The sequence below is a fragment of the Corapipo altera genome, unplaced genomic scaffold (genome assembly GCF_003945725.1).
Source record: "Corapipo altera isolate COAL_440 unplaced genomic scaffold, ASM394572v1 1, whole genome shotgun sequence".
In the NCBI taxonomy this organism is placed as follows: domain Eukaryota; kingdom Metazoa; phylum Chordata; class Aves; order Passeriformes; family Pipridae; genus Corapipo; species Corapipo altera.
In genome coordinates this window covers 19382682-19400461 of record NW_020884873.1, presented here as the reverse complement: position 1 = coordinate 19400461, position 17780 = coordinate 19382682, and the positions used below count along the sequence as shown (strand labels likewise).

The following is a 17780-nucleotide window of genomic DNA, read 5'->3' as shown; positions in this document are numbered from 1 at the left end:
GGCGTGCTGCCCAACATCCAGGCCGTGCTGCTGCCCAAGAAGACCGACAGCCACAAGGCCAAAGCCAAGTAAAGTTCTCCAGATAAAATAACCCAAAGGCTCTTTTCAGAGCCACCCACATCTTCCTAGAAAGAGCAGGAACGCTTGACCCTACAAATACATGCTGATTGACATATCTGAAAAACTTTAATGTCAAAGGAAGCTTTCTGAAGTATAAACTTTCTGTGTATTTTTAACTTGCTGATTAATGTAGTTCCAAGCATTTTTCTTTCTCTAAGACATCCATGTTCTTATGTAAATGTGCCTCTGTTTCCCTTTTTTGGGAAAAAAAAAAAAATAATTAAAGGTATCTTGCGATTGAAATCGGTCACCGTAGCATGGTTTAAGAGATGTGAACTAGGCAAGGGTGTGCTCTGCTTGCCTCCCCATGGATTCAGTGGGTGGGAAGCACCATTAAGCTCGGTGGTGGTAGGATGGGGCGGGGACGGGGGCCGTCCTTGCCAATCCGGCTGGAATGCGCGGTTTTCAAACCAGAGAGGGATTGAGCCCCCTCCTCTGCCAGTGAGCCGCTGCTGTCCCTGCGTTGGGGTGGAAAGGTGTCCGGGTGCCTTATGCGTAGTGGTTGCTGTAATTTTCTGCCTTCTGAGGTTGGTTTTTTTTCTTGTTTGCAATTTGGGGCTATCGGGATAGTAAGAAAATGGTAAGTACTTCACTGGGATGCTGTCCAGGACAGTTTCCAAAGGGCAGTGTCAGGTATTCTATTTAAGTGATAGATAATGATGGTGACTATCATAATGGAGTTAAAGCAAAATAGGCTGGAGTGTGAGTTCATATAGAAGCACTATGGAAACTCACACATACACAGGAAAGGGGGTCATCATGTACCGGTCTAGACTTGAACTGATGTTTCAATTCTTTCTCTTTCATCCTGGTGGTGTTCAAAAGTGCTCCTGGCGTTTTTCTGCAAAAGTTTCCTTTACTTATACGGTACAGACTCCTGGGTACTGTCACTTTCAGCTTGGCTGAGCTCCTCGGTACCACCTTTTTGGATGTCGTAGCCTTAGTTGCCTTTTTGGGGCCCTTGGCTGCTACGACTGCCTTGGCCTGCTTGACTGCGGGAGCCTCTTGTGCTCCAAAGAGGGGGACACGGCCTTGATGACTCGGGAGTCGCGGGCTCTGAAGTCGCCGCATCTGGCTTGAGGATCCCGAGGTGTTGGGGGCACGTAAATCAAGATACTACGCGAGAGATCGGTATTTGCAGGGAGGAGCCTGTCCGCCATTGGTGCCTCGGGGAGTCCGCCCTGCTGGGGCACAGCGACAGCTCTTGTCCCCTCTCTTTTCTCTGAACACGTTAATTTTATTTCTTTTTTTTTTTTTGGTCTTTTCTTCTGCTGTAAAAAACACCGCTTCTCACCTTTGTTAGGCAGATGTAGGTAAAAGAGGCTTTTACTTCCTTTTTATTCAGTAATGTTTATTCCGGAAGAAAAAACCTGCCCGAAGGGGAAGCAGGAATGCAACGCGGGGAGCTGGGAGCCTCAGAATGAGGCTTTCTGAGAGCTGGGGAGGATGTTTTCTTTGTTCTTTAAAACCACCCTTGAGAACTAAAAAAGGAAAACTCCGCAGTTGTTTGTTTCTGCTGTTGTTTGGTTGGTTGGGGTTTTTTTTCAGGGTTCTGTCTCAGGAGGCAGAGAAATGAGCCACTGTGCCATTGTGTTAATGGAAAATGTTTTTCAAGCAGAGAGAGATAACGTAGGAGTGCCCAGCTGAAGTCTTGCTTGGAAACAAGATGAGAAAGGCGGGACTGCTATCAAATGGTACAAGATTTTTGCACAATTTTCAGGTTGGTTTGGGATTTTTTTTTTGATTGGTTGTTGTTTTTGTGTGCGTGTGTTTGGTTTTTTGATTGTTATTTTATCTTTTATTTTTATTTCCCGAAATAGATAGAGGACTTTTTTTTTTTTTTTTTAATCATCTCTGTCTTATTGAAAGAAATTGCATTAGGTATTAATCACCTACTATTCAGAGCTGGACTTTGAAACAACATTAACTGCAGGACTTTATTAGTAACTATGCTGAAATCTGAGGCTAGAATTAGGTTTAAAACACTTAAGGATTTTTTGTTTGTTTGTTTAATAATCTCAAATTTTCTGTATTTAGTATATTTGGCAAAATAGCCTTCTATTCATGTATATTTAATATGGGAGGAAGAGATTACGTGAGTCTAAAGCAGGGAATTGATTTGTACAAGGTTCTGATTGGACCATTTGAAAATCCTGAAACAGAGGCCTCCCGAGTTTCATTTTTGCCCTTGAAGACACAGTGTGAGGAGGGAGCATTTCTTTTCAAGAACAATGCTCATACTTTCTTCTTAGACACTTCAGTATATCTGTTCTGCTTCTCTTGGAAATTGGAAAAGAGGTGGCTGGATTTGTTTTGTTTTGTTTGTTTGTTTTTTTCCCTCTGATTTTTGAAAAATCTTTTGAAAACACAAATATTCTAACAGTTTTCAAATAAGATATGAGCAGATTGGAATCTAGTCTAAAGTGTTTGTATTGGTTTTCTATTATGTTCCTCATTAAAAACTAGTTAAGCTCAGTATTGTAATTCATGAAGTTCACCATTTCCTTCTCAGAACTTTCCAGCCATGCTTCCCCCTTGAGATGATGCATATAACTAGCTCGGTTTCCTTATACAGAAATTTATAAACAGTGTTCTCTATCCCACCAGTAGGATTTTCATGACGGGTTTAAGTATGTTTCTATTAGTAGAGGAAAACTGATAAGTTTCTGTATACTAAATCCTTTTCCTCAGCTAAATTACACCTGGAATGTTTTCCTATGATTACTGCATATACCCGTTTCTCCTGACCAGTCATTCATATTTAATGTAGAAAGGCAACTTGTTCTTCTACTTCAGATGACTGCGCTTGTTATAAACGAACACGTTCTGTCTGCATACCATAGTTAAAGAACAGGGTTGTATTTATTGAAATAGAAGAGTGAAATGTACTATATCGCCTATTTGCTTATGTGACAGATGAGAGTTGTGTTTTCTTGAAAACCACAATATTTTATTTCATTGCAGATGCAAAATTTCCCTTACCAAATTTCATTTCAACTGTTAAGCCAACCTAAATTCTCAAAAAGGGGAAAGACTTTAGATTTAAGAACAGTGCATCACAGATGCTGGTGGTCACAAAATAAGTGTTTAATGACATACATGACACTAATTTACTTTTGAATTTTAAGTCCACACAAAATATATCCTTATGCTTTAAAGTACGAACTGTAGCATAGGTAGTGCAATCTGTCAGATGACTTGCTCCCATGAATATTATTCACCCTGTAGTTACTAAAAAACAACTCTCTATTTTTTAAAGGACTAAAACATAATATGCAAGACAATATTAAAATCAAAAGAAAAATAAACTACACTCAATTGCAGAAACATTCCCAAGTATGCTGAGAAACAAGTTTTAAAAAAGTAAAGTGATAGAAGAACGTTCACTTTTAGGCTTTTTCATAGTCACAATACAGTGTGAGAAAAAGTCCTTAGATATTCTTTTCCTTCAAAAAGTCTTATTCACGTTGTTTTGGTTTGTTTTTTGCTGGTTTTGTTTTGTTTGTTTGTTTGTATTTGAAAAAGACTGTCTATGCTTAATTTTTCTCTAGTGACCTGATTGAGGACAGAATTGAAATATTGTTCAAGCTCCTTTGGTAGTAAAAGTCTTAGAGAAAACTGTGATTTTATTTTTTTTTCTCATGAGAATTTGCTTTAGGCTAGCAAATTTACCAACAATATAGACAAGCTAAAGTATTTACATAGGCCAACAAACATGAATGGAATTAATTGCTTGGTACCAGTGCTATCACCATGATTCTGTAGGCTCCTCCTTGTAAAACTTATTTGAACATTTACATCACATACTCTATGCAAAGCTTCAACTTTTATAGGTCTTTTATTAAATTACTCCCAAATTCCTTCACTCAAATTTTTAGTTTCTTTAGTACCTTTTGCAAACTTACATAGCACACCAAAATACAATAAAGTAGCAATATCCTACAAATCTGGTGTAATGTTATAGAAACCGTTTGAATAATACCATGAGTAGTTTATTTTTTATAAACACTGAAAACAGACCTGCTTAGAGACCAAATGAACTTTTTAAAGAAAAGGTTATTGTGTGTTTCTCTCAAATACATAGTGCAGGATCAATTTAGATTTTGGTAAACACGAAAGAAATCCACTAGTCTCCATTCACACTATTTTGGAGGTATTCCTGATGCTCAGGAAGTTTGTTGGGAAGTCTAGAAACCAATTGCACTGCAGCTATGGAAATGCAGCAGAAAACTGTGTTTTTCTGCAGGTCACAATAAATACTCTGCCTGTATCTAATAATAACAGAAAAACAGATTGCCGTAAACCCTAGCTAAGTCCTCCTGTGTCTTTGTCTTTGCATCTTCTGAGATCCTTATCGTTACCATGGCAAGCTGAATCAAGGGGAGGGCTGATCTCTTCGGGGCATTCCGGTTCAGCTCTGGTGCCCAGCAGGGAAGTGGGGAGGGGAGCCCAGTCACGACCCGCCTGGGCTGCAGCAATTTCTGACCAATCCTGCCCGGGAAGCAGCTTACCTCCCTCTTCCCCCTCCTCCTTCTTCCTTTCCTCTCTATCTCCCTCCGGTTACCCTCTCTGCCACCGCTTCCTGCCCCCTTTACCTGTCCCTTTCCGAGTCATTTTTGTTTTGTTAATCTGCAGACAAGGAAGATGAATCTGCTGGATGATACCACAATGGGGTGATAAGCCCCTCTCTCTGGCTGTTGTTAAAACCAGCCTGCGTTTTGAATTCTTCTGGTTTCTTCTATCAACTGCTAGTTTGTATTTTTTGACTGCCATTTATTTATACTGTGGCTGCTGCCCAGACTAAGGGGAAAAAAACCCCAACCAAACAAACAAAAGCCAAAAAACCCCACCACAAAACCAAAACAAGGAACAGTTGGGCTGTTCCAGCTTGCTCTGACAGAAAATGTTATTTTGATTCTGCAGGCTTCACAGCTGAGAGATGGATCATCCTATATGATAAAATACTTCTGTAAGGAGCCCATGGTCATTAAGTCCTTCCCCCCCCTTGTCCTTTCTGTCCTAGAAAACTTGATGTATGGGTGCATGATACAGAAACAACCCTGCCATACTAACTAGGCTGATGCAAACAAACCTTTTTTCCTCTCCAGATGTCATGTCTATATACCACATCTTTGAGAGTTTCATTGTTTCAGGTCTCTGCACTCCGCATACAAATGATGCTGCTCTTCACGTGTAGGGAGGAATTTCAAACAGAAACCAAATCCTCTTCCTAAAAATGTTGCAGCTTTTTCCTGTTATGGAATTCCTCTGTTGCCTTCCCAACTATTCTCTAAGAGAACCATGAAAATACCAGCCCAAACCAGGATGCTAGCAATTTGGAAGCCCTGAAAAAAAAATAGTTAAGCACTTGAATAGGATTTTTTTTTTTTTTTTTTTTAAGGGGAAGTTGTTTTGCTGTTATTTGGTTGGGTTAGGTTTTTTTGGAGGGGGGGAGGAGAGGAAGAGTCAGTTTTTTGTTTGGGGTTGGTGCTTTTATGGGGGAGATTTCTTTGCTTGTTTTTTTTATGTTATGGAAAAAACCCAAAATAAATACTCAGAACATGCATGTAATTAAATGGACCAGTTTATGAACAATTTACCACAGGCATTAGCAAGTGCTTTGCTTGTGGAAGCAGCTGTGTAGTCTAGAATTAATTTCTATAAAGGAGAGGGATGGCACCAATCTCGTCTTTCCACGCATCATCTTCATCTTTTTTCTTTGATTTGGAAAATGCCTATAGAGAAAAGGAGTCCATTTACTTATGGAAACTGCCTATGAAATTTAGCATTTCTGGTTTCAGTAACCTTTTGGTTTATAATTAATTTTATAATTAGATTAGACCTCACTAAATGTGATAGATTTAACCACTGACCTTACAGATAGTAAAAATAACCAAGAACATTTTCAACCAGTAGTGGTCTCTGTTCTGAAAGTGTCCTAATATTCTTAGTAAAGAAGCCATTTTAGACCTTAAATCATCTTTATCACTTTTCTCAGAAATTTCTTTACCACTTGCATTTATTTGTTTATTTATGGGCCAGAAATGTGTACACTACTCAGGGTGCAACTATTTCACACAATGCTACAATGGTACTAAGATATAATATCCTGTTTTACTGTCCCTTCCTCTTCTGGTGATTCTTGACATTCCAGTTATTTTCACTGAAGTACTTCTGAGCATTGAACATGTTTGTTTTAGTTATTTATTTGTTGTTTTCAGATGTGGGAAGAATTTTTTATTAGGATCAAACTGGAGGGTGCAGTAAAAGTAGAAGATTGTGGTGAGACAGCTTTGAAGACTGAGTTAAGGATCAGGCACGGGGGAAGGACAAGCAGTAAAATTGAAAACTGTGGTTAAATAAAAGTGAACAAATGAGAAGACTGAAATTTATTGTTATTTAATGACATCCAAAACACCTAAAGATGGAGCGCTTGAGATGTTTATGCTGTAGAGGTCATGGCAAGTTCACTTTTGCATATCAGGAAAATAAAGATTTTTTTTGTTCCTCACCAAAAGGATGGTTGGATTTGCCATCATCCATTATGATCCAGAAGTCCAAGTCCATATGTCTTTATGGATGGTGAGGTTCTAATTAGTTGCTAATCTTGTGTGTGTGCAGACTGCTAACTGCTGAAGGACCTTGTAGCCACAAGAAGTTCATACAGAATAGCAGCAGCACTGGATTGTACTAGCAAGATCAGTAATTACTATACATACAGAAGTTCTAAAGGTGAAAAAATATTACCTTGTAAATACCTTTCTAACTTTCTTTCTCCTATGTGGTGTTGTTTTGGTTTTTTGTTTTTTTTTTTTGGTTTGGGTTTTATTTCAGACCAAATTGTCCCTTGTCCATTTCTGTGAATTTGGGGATAACCAGCAAGAGTTATTGAGGGTTTCTGCATAAACACATCAATGCATGAAAAGGTAACACTTAACACTTCAAAGCATCAGTAGTTAAAAAGTATATGCATAATTTTGATGTGTTTTTTGAAGCCCTGTCAGAGATGGACACACTGTGACTGGATGGGAGCTACCATGATCCATGATCCCTGCTGATTTCCGGCTTCCACCTAGAGAAGTGCAACTGTAACTGTACCAGCTCTGGCCGTCAGCACACAGTTGTAAGTAGAGCCTGGAAGCAGATACACACCCGAGAAGAAATCCTGCTGTGCCCTGAGGCAATCAGATCCATGGGGAGCAGCCACTCCAGGTGCCATGTGCATCAGGTTAGTCCAGGTGAATGAGAATGAAAACTAGGACTAAGCTGACCAAGCCTCAGTCTGGCAGCAATTTAGGGGCACATTGGGGTGTGAAATGTGCGATTCTCCTTTATATTGTGGGTCTAACAACCAGTCCTACTGATGGGCCTGTCTTCAGTATCCTGGAAGGTGGCCTGTGCAGAGACTGACAGCTTGGAGTCTCCCTGTAAGTAGGGTGCACCAAGCCTTGATTTTACTTTTGTTGTAATTAACGGATTTGTCATGCAACTTTCAAAAATATTTGTTTTCCTCCATTAAATTAGACAAATTCTAGCAATATTTAGTCATGTTGATTGTCACTCTAGGCAAAAATCCATCTCTATTTTTAGTTGAACTTGTGCATTTCATGTGATAATGCTCTGGGAACATTTCTATTTCCCTAGGAAGATGATGTAAAGAAAGATGATTGCTTTCCCTCACAAGTGTCTCACCTAAATGAAGCAGCACGTTTATTACAAGCTTTTGCTTTAGGAGGTGAAGCAAATCTGTATCTCCAATTTTCAATATATCTATCATGATACTTTTATCTAATTTAAAAAACATACCACAGAGGCTTAAATTTTGAAACTCGCACCATTTCAACAGCCTATTCAAAGGAATGGTTGTCTTTTGGGAAGGACGGGAGTGTTAGAAGGAATGTCAGGATGAGAGACTGAAAGCTGATGCAGAAGGGAATAGGAGTGCTAAAATCTCCTGACATTCCTAGAGTGGGCAAAGGAGTAGAGTCATTCTCTCACTCATTCCTGCCATCACTCAGTCTGTTCCTTCACTCAAAATGTGCCATGACTGCCTTCCCACATCATGGGAGACAGCTCTGGGCTCTTCCAACTCATGCTGCCTGATCAGGAAAACATTTTGCTCTTCTCATACTGTTTTGATTAATAGGGAGAGCTCATTGTAAAAATAAAAATTAAAAAAAAATTATTGATTTGTAGTCCATATACTCACTTCTTACTTCTGAGTAACAAAACAATCCATGCAGATGAACCACCAGGAGTAAAGGATGAACCCTGGCCATAAAATATGAGACTGGCAATAAAATAAAAGATGTCATATTGGGAAATGAAGTGTTACTCCAGAATTAAGTGAATTTGAATTGCTTAGAACTCCTCCTTTCTTTTCCATAACCTTGAAAAGTTCAAGTTCCTGTAAACAGGTTTTTTGCTTTTTCTTTAGGTTTAATTTTGTTTCTTTTTCAGGAATGTCCTAATACTTCAATAGCACACACACTGTTACTTTGTACCTAAAGCTGCCAGTGAAAAGCTTAGAAAGATACTAGACACACACACTATGCTAAAATAGAACGAAGAAAATTAAACTGCCTGGTGTGGAAAAGATAAATTTGGGTAAACATTACTTGAACAATCATGAAATATAGAATATTTCCTCAAATAACACAAACACACTGTAATACATCAATCTAGTCTATGTACCTGTACATCGTTGTCATATCTACAAGGATTCTGTGTAATACGGTCATAATAAAAATTCATTCATTAAATAATCTGTGGGGTTTTTTTCTTTGAAATTAAATTATTGCTTAGGTTAAGAACAAATTACATTCATATCTGTTTTGGTTCTTCCCCTGAATTGTCACTCTTGAAATGTAATGGACCCTGGATAAGGATAAAAAATTGATTACTTAAAGAAGTCTAATATAGAGATGATCAAGAAAATATGATGCAGAAGTAAGCAAAGGTTAAATTTAATAGAAAAAAATATTAACTGCCACACAAAGAGATATAGGGAAATAAAAAACATCAAGAAATGAATGGTAAAAAAGATTGCAACTTTCTGGCAAAGTGTCAATCAGCAGTGGGCATGGGAGGTGAACAGGGCAGCTTGCAAGGCTCCCTGATCCCACTGATGAGGGAGTGAGCGAGCGACTGCATGGTGCTTGGTTGCTGGCAGGGGTTAAACCACAACATTACGATAAATGGAGGGGGGGGCTTTATCCATCCTAATAGCATCATGTCCTTGTTATAGCTGTAGAACTAAATAATGTGATATTAGTAGATATAAATTGAGATAAACACTACAAAGATGGCCATCTACATATGGAAATACGTATCAAAATGGTGGCTAAGCATAACCTGAATTAAATAACATACATACCAAAAAGCCTACAAAGACAGAAAAATAAATCCTAAAGTCCCTGCCTTGTAACATCCATTCCTCTCACACCTCCTGAGAAAGAGAACTTTCAAGGAAAAATGATGAAAAATGACAAACAAGAACAACAAAAAAAGTGATGGCTAAAATGGAAAAGTATGTGAAATTATCAAGCTAAACCTTTTCACATTTAAGAAACATTATACAGTACTGAGCATCCATTTGAAACAGGGAAAAGATGGGAACGATGAAACAAAATAAGAAATAGCTGACCAATTTTAGTGGGTTGACCTTGACTGGGTGCCAGGTACCCACTAAAGCCGCTCTGTCACTCTCTCTCTGTAACTGGACAGAGGAGAAAAAAACCCGAACAGCTAAGGATTCATGAGTTAGGAGCTGGGCGAGGTCAGTGACTGATCACCTTCATGGGCAAAACAAGACTCAAAGTGGGGATAGTACTTATTTATCACTAGCAGGATAAGAGCCAAAGAATGAGAAATAAAAGAGTCTTAAAGACACCTTCCCTTCACCCCTCCTTACTTCCATGTTCTCCCTCTTCCACCCCAGTGGTGCAGGGGATGAGGAATGGCGGTTACGATCAGTTGTTGTTTCTGCCGCTACTTAGGGAGAGGAGTCCTTCCCTGCTCCTGTGGGGTCCCTCCCACAGGAGACAGTCTTTGATGGACTCTCCAGCATTGAGTCCATCCCTCAGGCAGCAGTTCTTCCCAAACTGCTGTCCCGTGGGTCACTCCTCCATGGGGTGCAGTCCTTCACAAATGAGCTGGACCAACGTGGGCCCACAAGTCCTAAACCAGGAAAAACCTGCTCTAGCATGGGCTTCCCTCTCCATGGACTGCAGGTCCCTGGCAGGACCCTGCTCCATCTTGGGCCTCTCACAAGGTCACAGCCTCTTTTGGATATCTTCTGCTCCAGCATGGGCTCCTCCATGGGCTGCAGGGGCACAGCTACTTCACCGTGGTCTTTACCATGGGCTGCAGGGGCCACAGCTCCGGTGCCTGGAGCACCTCCTGCCCCTCCTTCTGCACTGACCTTGGTGTCTACATTGTTGTTCCCATGTTCTCACTCTGCTCTTCCCTGGCTGAAATTTTTTCCATGCAATGATCTTCTGTTCTTAAATATGTTATCACAGAGGCATTACTATCACTCCTAATTGGCTCAGCCTTGGCCAGCAGCAGGAAGTCTGTCCTGGAGCTGGCTGGCATTGGCTCCGTGGGACAGGGAAATCTTCTAGCAGCTTCTAACAGAAGCCACCCCTGTAGCTCCCCCCCTGCTACCAAAACCCAGCCACAGAAACCCACTACACTGACGAAAAAAAAACCACAATAAATGTACATTCTACACAGGTATAACTTACCAGGGAAAAACTCCTGCCAAGAAAGACATGAAAAGTAGCAACTGTATGGAATAGCATTTATTTGATGATCCTTCAAGAACAAGGTAAAAATACCTCAAACATACATTCATGGTAAATTTAAATAATAATTCAGACAGAAAAAGTAGAACTGTGTGTGCGCAATGTAAGGTTTGGAAGATTTCAGGACTCACTGCACCTGAACGGACCCGTAGAGCCAATAGGCACCTCAGCACAAATCAACAGCTCCAGAACACGTATCGTTCAAAAAGTAGTATCATGTAAAGAAACAGCAAAAGTTTTTTATTATGTTTCAACAAAGTAAGACCATGAGAATAATCAAACACATGCCGCATCTTTAAAAACACATGGAGATATGTAGTTTTTCATCGGTCCATCAGTAAAGACAAATTAACTCCTTCATGAGACCTGACTCTCACAGACAAAACAACGCCTTGTTATCCTTAAGTCGGAGACACAGTGCACGCACAAGACTTTCCTTCCTGCAAAAAGAAGTGGACGTGTCGCCTTCACGGGGAGAAAAAAAAAAAAAAAAAAGCACCTTACTACCTTTTCTGAGCTCACGGTAGAAAAGGGTGGATTTCCTGTGGTACCGGACCCACCGCGCCGGCCCCTCTCGGCTGCCCGGCGGGGCCCTTTGTTGGGGCCCAGCGCCGGCGGAGCGCGGCGGGAACGCGGCAGGGGCGGGTTGGGCCCCCGGGGGCGGGGCCGACCCTGCTGCGGGAAGGGCCCCTCTGCCCCCTATGGGAGCGATGGCGCGAACGTCCCGCCCCGGCCCTGCCCCGCCGCAGTCCTCAACCAGGTCGGACCGACAGCAATATACAGGCGCTGGGGCGCCGTTTCCCATTACAACCTTTGTGGTTGAGCGGGGACAGCATGTCTGGCAGAGGCAAGGGCGGGAAGGGGCTCGGCAAGGGCGGCGCCAAGCGCCACCGCAAGGTGCTGCGCGACAACATCCAGGGCATCACCAAGCCGGCCATCCGCCGCCTGGCTCGGCGCGGCGGCGTCAAGCGCATCTCGGGGCTCATCTACGAGGAGACGCGCGGCGTGCTGAAGGTCTTCCTGGAGAACGTCATCCGCGACGCCGTCACCTACACCGAGCACGCCAAGAGGAAGACGGTGACGGCCATGGACGTGGTCTACGCCCTCAAGCGCCAGGGACGCACCCTCTACGGCTTCGGCGGCTAAACTCGATTCCTGGCCTAGCTTACGCTTTTAGAACACAAAGGCTCTTTTCAGAGCCACCCACAAGTTTCAGGAAAAAGAGCTTTAAATCGTTGCGTGTGTACGTACTTGTTGTACTTGCGGTTAAATTTGTAGGCGGAGATAAGGGAAGGGACTTCGCTTTTCTTGACCGGGGGCTCCCTGGGCTCAAGAAAAAGCAGCTATGGCAGTTACATCCTGTATACCCGCACTTTGCTTCCCTCACTCTCCTCCGCACACAGAACACAGGTCCTCTTTGGAAAAGGGCGATGGAAAGTACAGACAAAGGTGAGGAAAAGCGGGACGTCGGGAGCAAGCGCTGGTTTGCATCAGCCGCTCTCCCGGCACCACCGTTGTAGTCTGGGGTGGGAAGGAAGCTCGTGAAATGGCGGCGCTCTCCGAGTCTCTGCCAGTCGGGGGGCGGGACAGAGCGGGAAGGCGGGGGGAGAAAGAAAAGCTAAGAACACCCGATAGCGTCCTGGGGACTGCGGCGCAAAGAGGCTGCGAGCCCTGTGCTGAACAGCCTTCCCGTACTCCCCCCCCTCCTCCTTGTAAGGATGCCTTTTCTGCTCCAGGCACCGCTCTCGGCTGCACACATCACCCCAACCCCTCTCCCCTCCTCCCGCGCCGGCGGCTTGAAGCCTGTACCTCAGAACCACTGACACACAGCGGGCGGCAGGGGAGGGCGGGACTGGGCGCTACCGGAGGACCACACACCTCCCCACCACCCCCGTTAGCCCAGAACCTGCACGTACAACCGCTTGGTACAGGCTGCCCGTGCCTGCTCCATAAGAGACACAGCCCTCTCCAGTGCTCATGTGGTGGCTCTTAAAAGAGCCTTTCGGTCTGGTAGTGGTGGGAGGGTAAAGACTCAGGCGCGCTCTCCGCGGATGCGGCGGGCGAGCTGGATGTCCTTGGGCATGATGGTGACGCGCTTGGCGTGGATGGCGCACAGGTTGGTGTCCTCGAAGAGCCCCACCAGGTAAGCCTCGCTGGCCTCCTGCAGCGCCTGGTGCGCGAGATCGCGCAGGACTTCAAGACCGACCTGCGCTTCCAGAGCTCGGCCGTCATGGCGCTGGAAGGGCAGCTTGCGGATCAGCAGCTCCGTCGACTTCTGGTAGCGCCGGATCTCGCGCAGCGCCACCGTGCCGGGCCGGTAGCGGTGCGGCTTCTTGACGCCGCCCGTGGCCGGCGCGCTCTTGCGGGCCGCCTTGGTGGCCAGCTGCTTGCGGGGCGCCTTCCCGCCCGTCGACTTACGCGCCGTCTGCTTCGTGCGCGCCATTCTAGTTCACTGTTCCTTCCCCTCTGGCGGTTACCACGACCACTGCGAACCCCCTTATATTGCGTGGCGGTCCCGCCTTCCCGCCTGTGATTGGTCAAAGCAGAGGAGAATACAATTGGGTAACAGCGGTAGCTGGAGGCGTCCCGAACCCTAACCCTGTGCACAGGGACTTAATCGTTTTTCTTTTCTAAAAAGAAACCCAATCATCTTTTAATGTTTAATTTGTATTGTGTTTTCCCCTAATGCTTTTTTACCTCCCAAGTTGTTTCAGAATCTGAATAGCACTTGCCGGCTGTCTCTTAAGTAAACAATGTAATTACTTGTATTACCTTAACTGCTAAAAGAAAAGAACAAAAAACAGAAGTCGTAGGGGAGTTTATTTTGGATTGCACAAAAAACACTTGCTTCCTCTGGAAATATTTCCATAAAAAATATAGAACGGCAAAATATAAGCGACCTTCTTTATAGACACGAAAATCTCAGTGAATACCCACCTCCCCCAAAAATCAGATAATTCCCTCTTGGGAATTGCATGAGAAGAATTACCTCGATGAAAGGCACAGTTATTTAAGCCAAGTTTTAAAGATCAGAAATGTGGCCTCCGAAGAAAAGAAGGACCAAAGGAGCCTGTGGTGAGTTAAGTATGCAGCAGCCAAGAGCGGCGTAACGCGGGGTTTTCAAATTGGTCCAATGAGCTCGGCCGTTCCCATCAGCCAATCAACGGACAGGGCTTGGATATAAAAGCGACCTGGTACCGATTCCATCTACCAGTGCTCGGTTTTTCGTCGTTTGGTGCGCTCCGGGCAGGAGCTCTGTTGTTATGGCGCGCACGAAGCAGACGGCGCGTAAGTCGACGGGCGGGAAGGCGCCCCGCAAGCAGCTGGCCACCAAGGCGGCCCGCAAGAGCGCGCCGGCCACGGGCGGCGTCAAGAAGCCGCACCGCTACCGGCCCGGCACGGTGGCGCTGCGCGAGATCCGGCGCTACCAGAAGTCGACGGAGCTGCTGATCCGCAAGCTGCCCTTCCAGCGCCATGACGGCCGAGCTCTGGAAGCGCAGGTCGGTCTTGAAGTCCTGCGCGATCTCGCGCACCAGGCGCTGCAGGAGGCCAGCGAGGCTTACCTGGTGGGGCTCTTCGAGGACACCAACCTGTGCGCCATCCACGCCAAGCGCGTCACCATCATGCCCAAGGACATCCAGCTCGCCCGCCGCATCCGCGGAGAGCGCGCCTGAGTCTTTACCCTCCCACCACTACCAGACCGAAAGGCTCTTTTAAGAGCCACCACATGAGCACTGGAGAGGGCTGTGTCTCTTATGGAGCAGGCACGGGCAGCCTGTACCAAGCGGTTGTACGTGCCGGTTCTGGGCTAACGGGGGGGTGGGGAGGTGTGTGGTCCTCCGGTAGCGCCCAGTCCCGCCCTCCCCTGCCGCCCGCTGTGTGTCAGTGGTTCTGAGGTACAGGCTTCAAGCCGCCGGCGCGGGAGGAGGGGAGAGGGGTTGGGGTGATGTGTGCAGCCGAGAGCGGTGCCTGGAGCAGAAAAGGCATCCTTACAAGGAGGAGGGGGGGGAGTACGGGAAGGCTGTTCAGCACAGGGCTCGCAGCCTCTTTGCGCCGCAGTCCCCAGGACGCTATCGGGTGTTCTTAGCTTTTCTTTCTCCCCCCGCCTTCCCGCTCTGTCCCGCCCCCCGACTGGCAGAGACTCGGAGAGCGCCGCCATTTCACGAGCTTCCTTCCCACCCCAGACTACAACGGTGGTGCCGGGAGAGCGGCTGATGCAAACCAGCGCTTGCTCCCGACGTCCCGCTTTTCCTCACCTTTGTCTGTACTTTCCATCGCCCTTTTCCAAAGAGGACCTGTGTTCTGTGTGCGGAGGAGAGTGAGGGAAGCAAAGTGCGGGTATACAGGATGTAACTGCCATAGCTGCTTTTTCTTGAGCCCAGGGAGCCCCCGGTCAAGAAAAGCGAAGTCCCTTCCCTTATCTCCGCCTACAAATTTAACCGCAAGTACAACAAGTACGTACACACGCAACGATTTAAAGCTCTTTTTCCTGAAACTTGTGGGTGGCTCTGAAAAGAGCCTTTGTGTTCTAAAAGCGTAAACTAGGCCAGGAATCGAGTTTAGCCGCCGAAGCCGTAGAGGGTGCGTCCCTGGCGCTTGAGGGCGTAGACCACGTCCATGGCCGTCACCGTCTTCCTCTTGGCGTGCTCGGTGTAGGTGACGGCGTCGCGGATGACGTTCTCCAGGAAGACCTTCAGCACGCCGCGCGTCTCCTCGTAGATGAGCCCCGAGATGCGCTTGACGCCGCCGCGCCGAGCCAGGCGGCGGATGGCCGGCTTGGTGATGCCCTGGATGTTGTCGCGCAGCACCTTGCGGTGGCGCTTGGCGCCGCCCTTGCCGAGCCCCTTCCCGCCCTTGCCTCTGCCAGACATGCTGTTCCCCGCTGAACCGCAAAGGTTGTAACGAGAAACGGCGCCCCAGCGCCTGTATATTGCTGTCGGTCCGACCTGGTTGAGGACTGCTATCTGAGGCGGGGTCTCACTCTCAGTCCCCGCCCCCCGCCCGCGCTTCCCGCCGTTCGGTGGCCGAGGCTCTTTCCCGGCTCTGGCTCGCAGCCGCGCGCGGCGGTTCCGCCTCTCCCGGGCGGGGCCGGGTCCCGCACCGCCCTTCCCGCAGCGGGGTCGCGCTGCGCTGACCCTGCCCGCTGTCAGCCCGCGCGTCCCTTTGCTGCATTCCTGTGCCGTCCCGGCCGTGTCCCCTGCGCGGGGGACAGTTCCGCGGCAGCGCTGCCTCTCCGCCGGTACTCGGAGCAGGGGCGGTGGCGCTCCCTTCCCCGTCCCTCCCCGCGGGTCTGCGGCAAAATCCGACCAATGCGGGACCGCACTCGGCGCTCCAGCCCCGCCGCTGCTCTCCGCCTCCACTCGCGCGTAGCTGGCGGAGGCGCCTTTCCCGGGCAGCACTCCCTTTGTTTTCTTCGGCCATGGCCGTTTCGCGTTTTCTTTGTCTACCCGGACACTCCCACAGCTGTCCTCTCCTCCGTGCGTTCTGGGGGGCTGGGCACCGAGCGTTTCGCGCTTTTATATCTGCACAGAGCGACCTGCAGGTCTGTGCGAAAGGAAGCAGGGAGCGAGGTCCTAAACGGCAGGGAAAATCATCAGTGAGGGATTTCGGTGGGGAACATTTAGGTCTGAAACTCCTTGAAGGCAACATGGAGGGGCTGTTTGGGGTTGCGGAAGGGATCGTCCGCCCATTCTTTCAGCCCTCCCCAGCCCCGCAGTACGGTTTCGGGGACAGCGCTGGCCGCGGGGCGCTGGGCTCGCTCCCGGCAGTTGCCAGGCTCTGAAAGAAGTGTTCGCTGGCATACATCGGGATCCAAAAAGCGAGAGAAAACATTACGATTATCACTAGCAGATATCTGTATGACATTTGAAAAATGAACACTAACGAAAGATTTTTTTGTTCAAACGAAGAAATTTTGCAGTTTGTTTCACACTGTTGTGAACAAACATCTCTACATGCTGCTTACAGTATGTTGGACTGTATTTATGAAGTGAATGAATAAATACTGACTGAGTTATAGGACTGCATTTCTAAATTAAATCTGTTAAGATTGTAAATATTACTTATACTCAGAATAGAAGTAATACGGCTATGGTGCTTGCCAATTTTTATGTTATTAGTATTTTGCACCCTTCAAACTTGTCTACTGTTTAAATTTTTTTATATCCTTAGAAATTTGTGCAGTTGTTTATTTAAAGTTATTCAGGAGTATAATTTACAGAACCTTGGCAACGTTTCCAGAATATTTCTTGGCAGAAAGTGTTCCCTAAATTCAAGGAGAAATGAGATTGAGATAGTTGAGCATTTGGTTACAGGTGTCAAAATGTACAAATCTTGTTATGATTATAATCATCCCTGTGAATTCCTTCTCCATTCAAATTGTTATTTTAAACAATTTAAAGAATTACCACTCATATATACAATAGGAGCAGCAAACATAGCTTTAATTTAGATTATGTTTGCTTTTTAACTGAACAGAATGAATAAACACTAAATGGAAGATTTCTCACTGGTGGACTTGCCAGGCTGGTGCCTAACCTTACCATTTGGCTCCACAAAGTCTGCTTTGTTCTTTATACCTGAAGATCTGTGTCTAGCTCTGTTTCCTGAGGCAGTTATGAACAACGTTCTGAATGTTAAAGAAAGCTTAAAGGAATTACACAAAATCTTTCAGTATGTGAAATAATAATTTCTTTGTAAGTCTTTCTAAATGCAGAGTGAGGATCATAGTATAACTTTTCCTTCTAGCATTATAACAACTGAAAGACTAGGAAAATCTTCTTCCATTTCTGGCAGAAATGGGTGATGAAGAGGCTGAGACTAGTAGCTTACAGTAATTAAAATAGTTGCAAC

General features: G+C 45.8%; 5 protein-coding genes and 1 long non-coding RNA gene across 10 annotated transcripts in view; 4 read left to right on the top strand and 2 right to left on the bottom strand.

Moving 5' to 3' along the window:
* LOC113958117 (histone H2A-IV) overlaps nt 1-354 on the top strand; it is a 19863-nt gene extending 19509 nt beyond the window's left edge. Inside the window, exon 2 of one of the 2 annotated variants that reach the window (XM_027666235.1) lies at nt 1-354. In XM_027666235.1, the coding sequence (XP_027522036.1) occupies nt 1-72 (72 nt within the window). In that variant the 3' untranslated portion in view covers nt 73-354. The other variant, XM_027666225.1, reaches the window with a different exon arrangement.
* Nucleotides 355-1149: 795 nt separating this feature from the next.
* On the top strand, nt 1150-8285 carry LOC113958222. 4 transcript variants are annotated; one of them, XR_003531456.1, is made up of 4 exons: nt 1150-1429; nt 1739-1840; nt 4756-4793; nt 6342-8285. It is a non-coding gene; the product is annotated as an uncharacterized LOC113958222 (long non-coding RNA). The 4 variants fall into 4 exon arrangements; XR_003531458.1 differs by having other exon boundaries at nt 1736-1840; XR_003531455.1 differs by having other exon boundaries at nt 1150-1433.
* A 3444-nt stretch (nt 8286-11729) lies between these two features.
* LOC113958171 (histone H4) lies at nt 11730-12162 on the top strand. The gene has a single exon (XM_027666278.1). It carries the CDS (start codon nt 11763-11765, stop codon nt 12072-12074), a length of 312 nt encoding a protein of 103 aa, XP_027522079.1. The 5' UTR covers nt 11730-11762; the 3' UTR covers nt 12075-12162.
* A 798-nt stretch (nt 12163-12960) lies between these two features.
* On the bottom strand, nt 12961-13371 carry LOC113958100 (histone H3-like). Its single transcript, XM_027666183.1, has one exon. It carries the CDS (start codon nt 13369-13371, stop codon nt 12961-12963), a length of 411 nt encoding a protein of 136 aa, XP_027521984.1.
* Nucleotides 13372-14185: 814 nt separating this feature from the next.
* Nucleotides 14186-14602, top strand: LOC113958215 (histone H3-like). The gene has a single exon (XM_027666325.1). It carries the CDS (start codon nt 14192-14194, stop codon nt 14600-14602), a length of 411 nt encoding a protein of 136 aa, XP_027522126.1. The 5' UTR covers nt 14186-14191.
* A 676-nt stretch (nt 14603-15278) lies between these two features.
* Nucleotides 15279-15837, bottom strand: LOC113958206 (histone H4). Its single transcript, XM_027666313.1, has one exon. The coding sequence runs from the start codon at nt 15797-15799 to the stop codon at nt 15488-15490; it is 312 nt and encodes a 103-aa protein (XP_027522114.1). The 5' UTR covers nt 15800-15837; the 3' UTR covers nt 15279-15487.
* Nucleotides 15838-17780: the final 1943 nt, after the last annotated feature.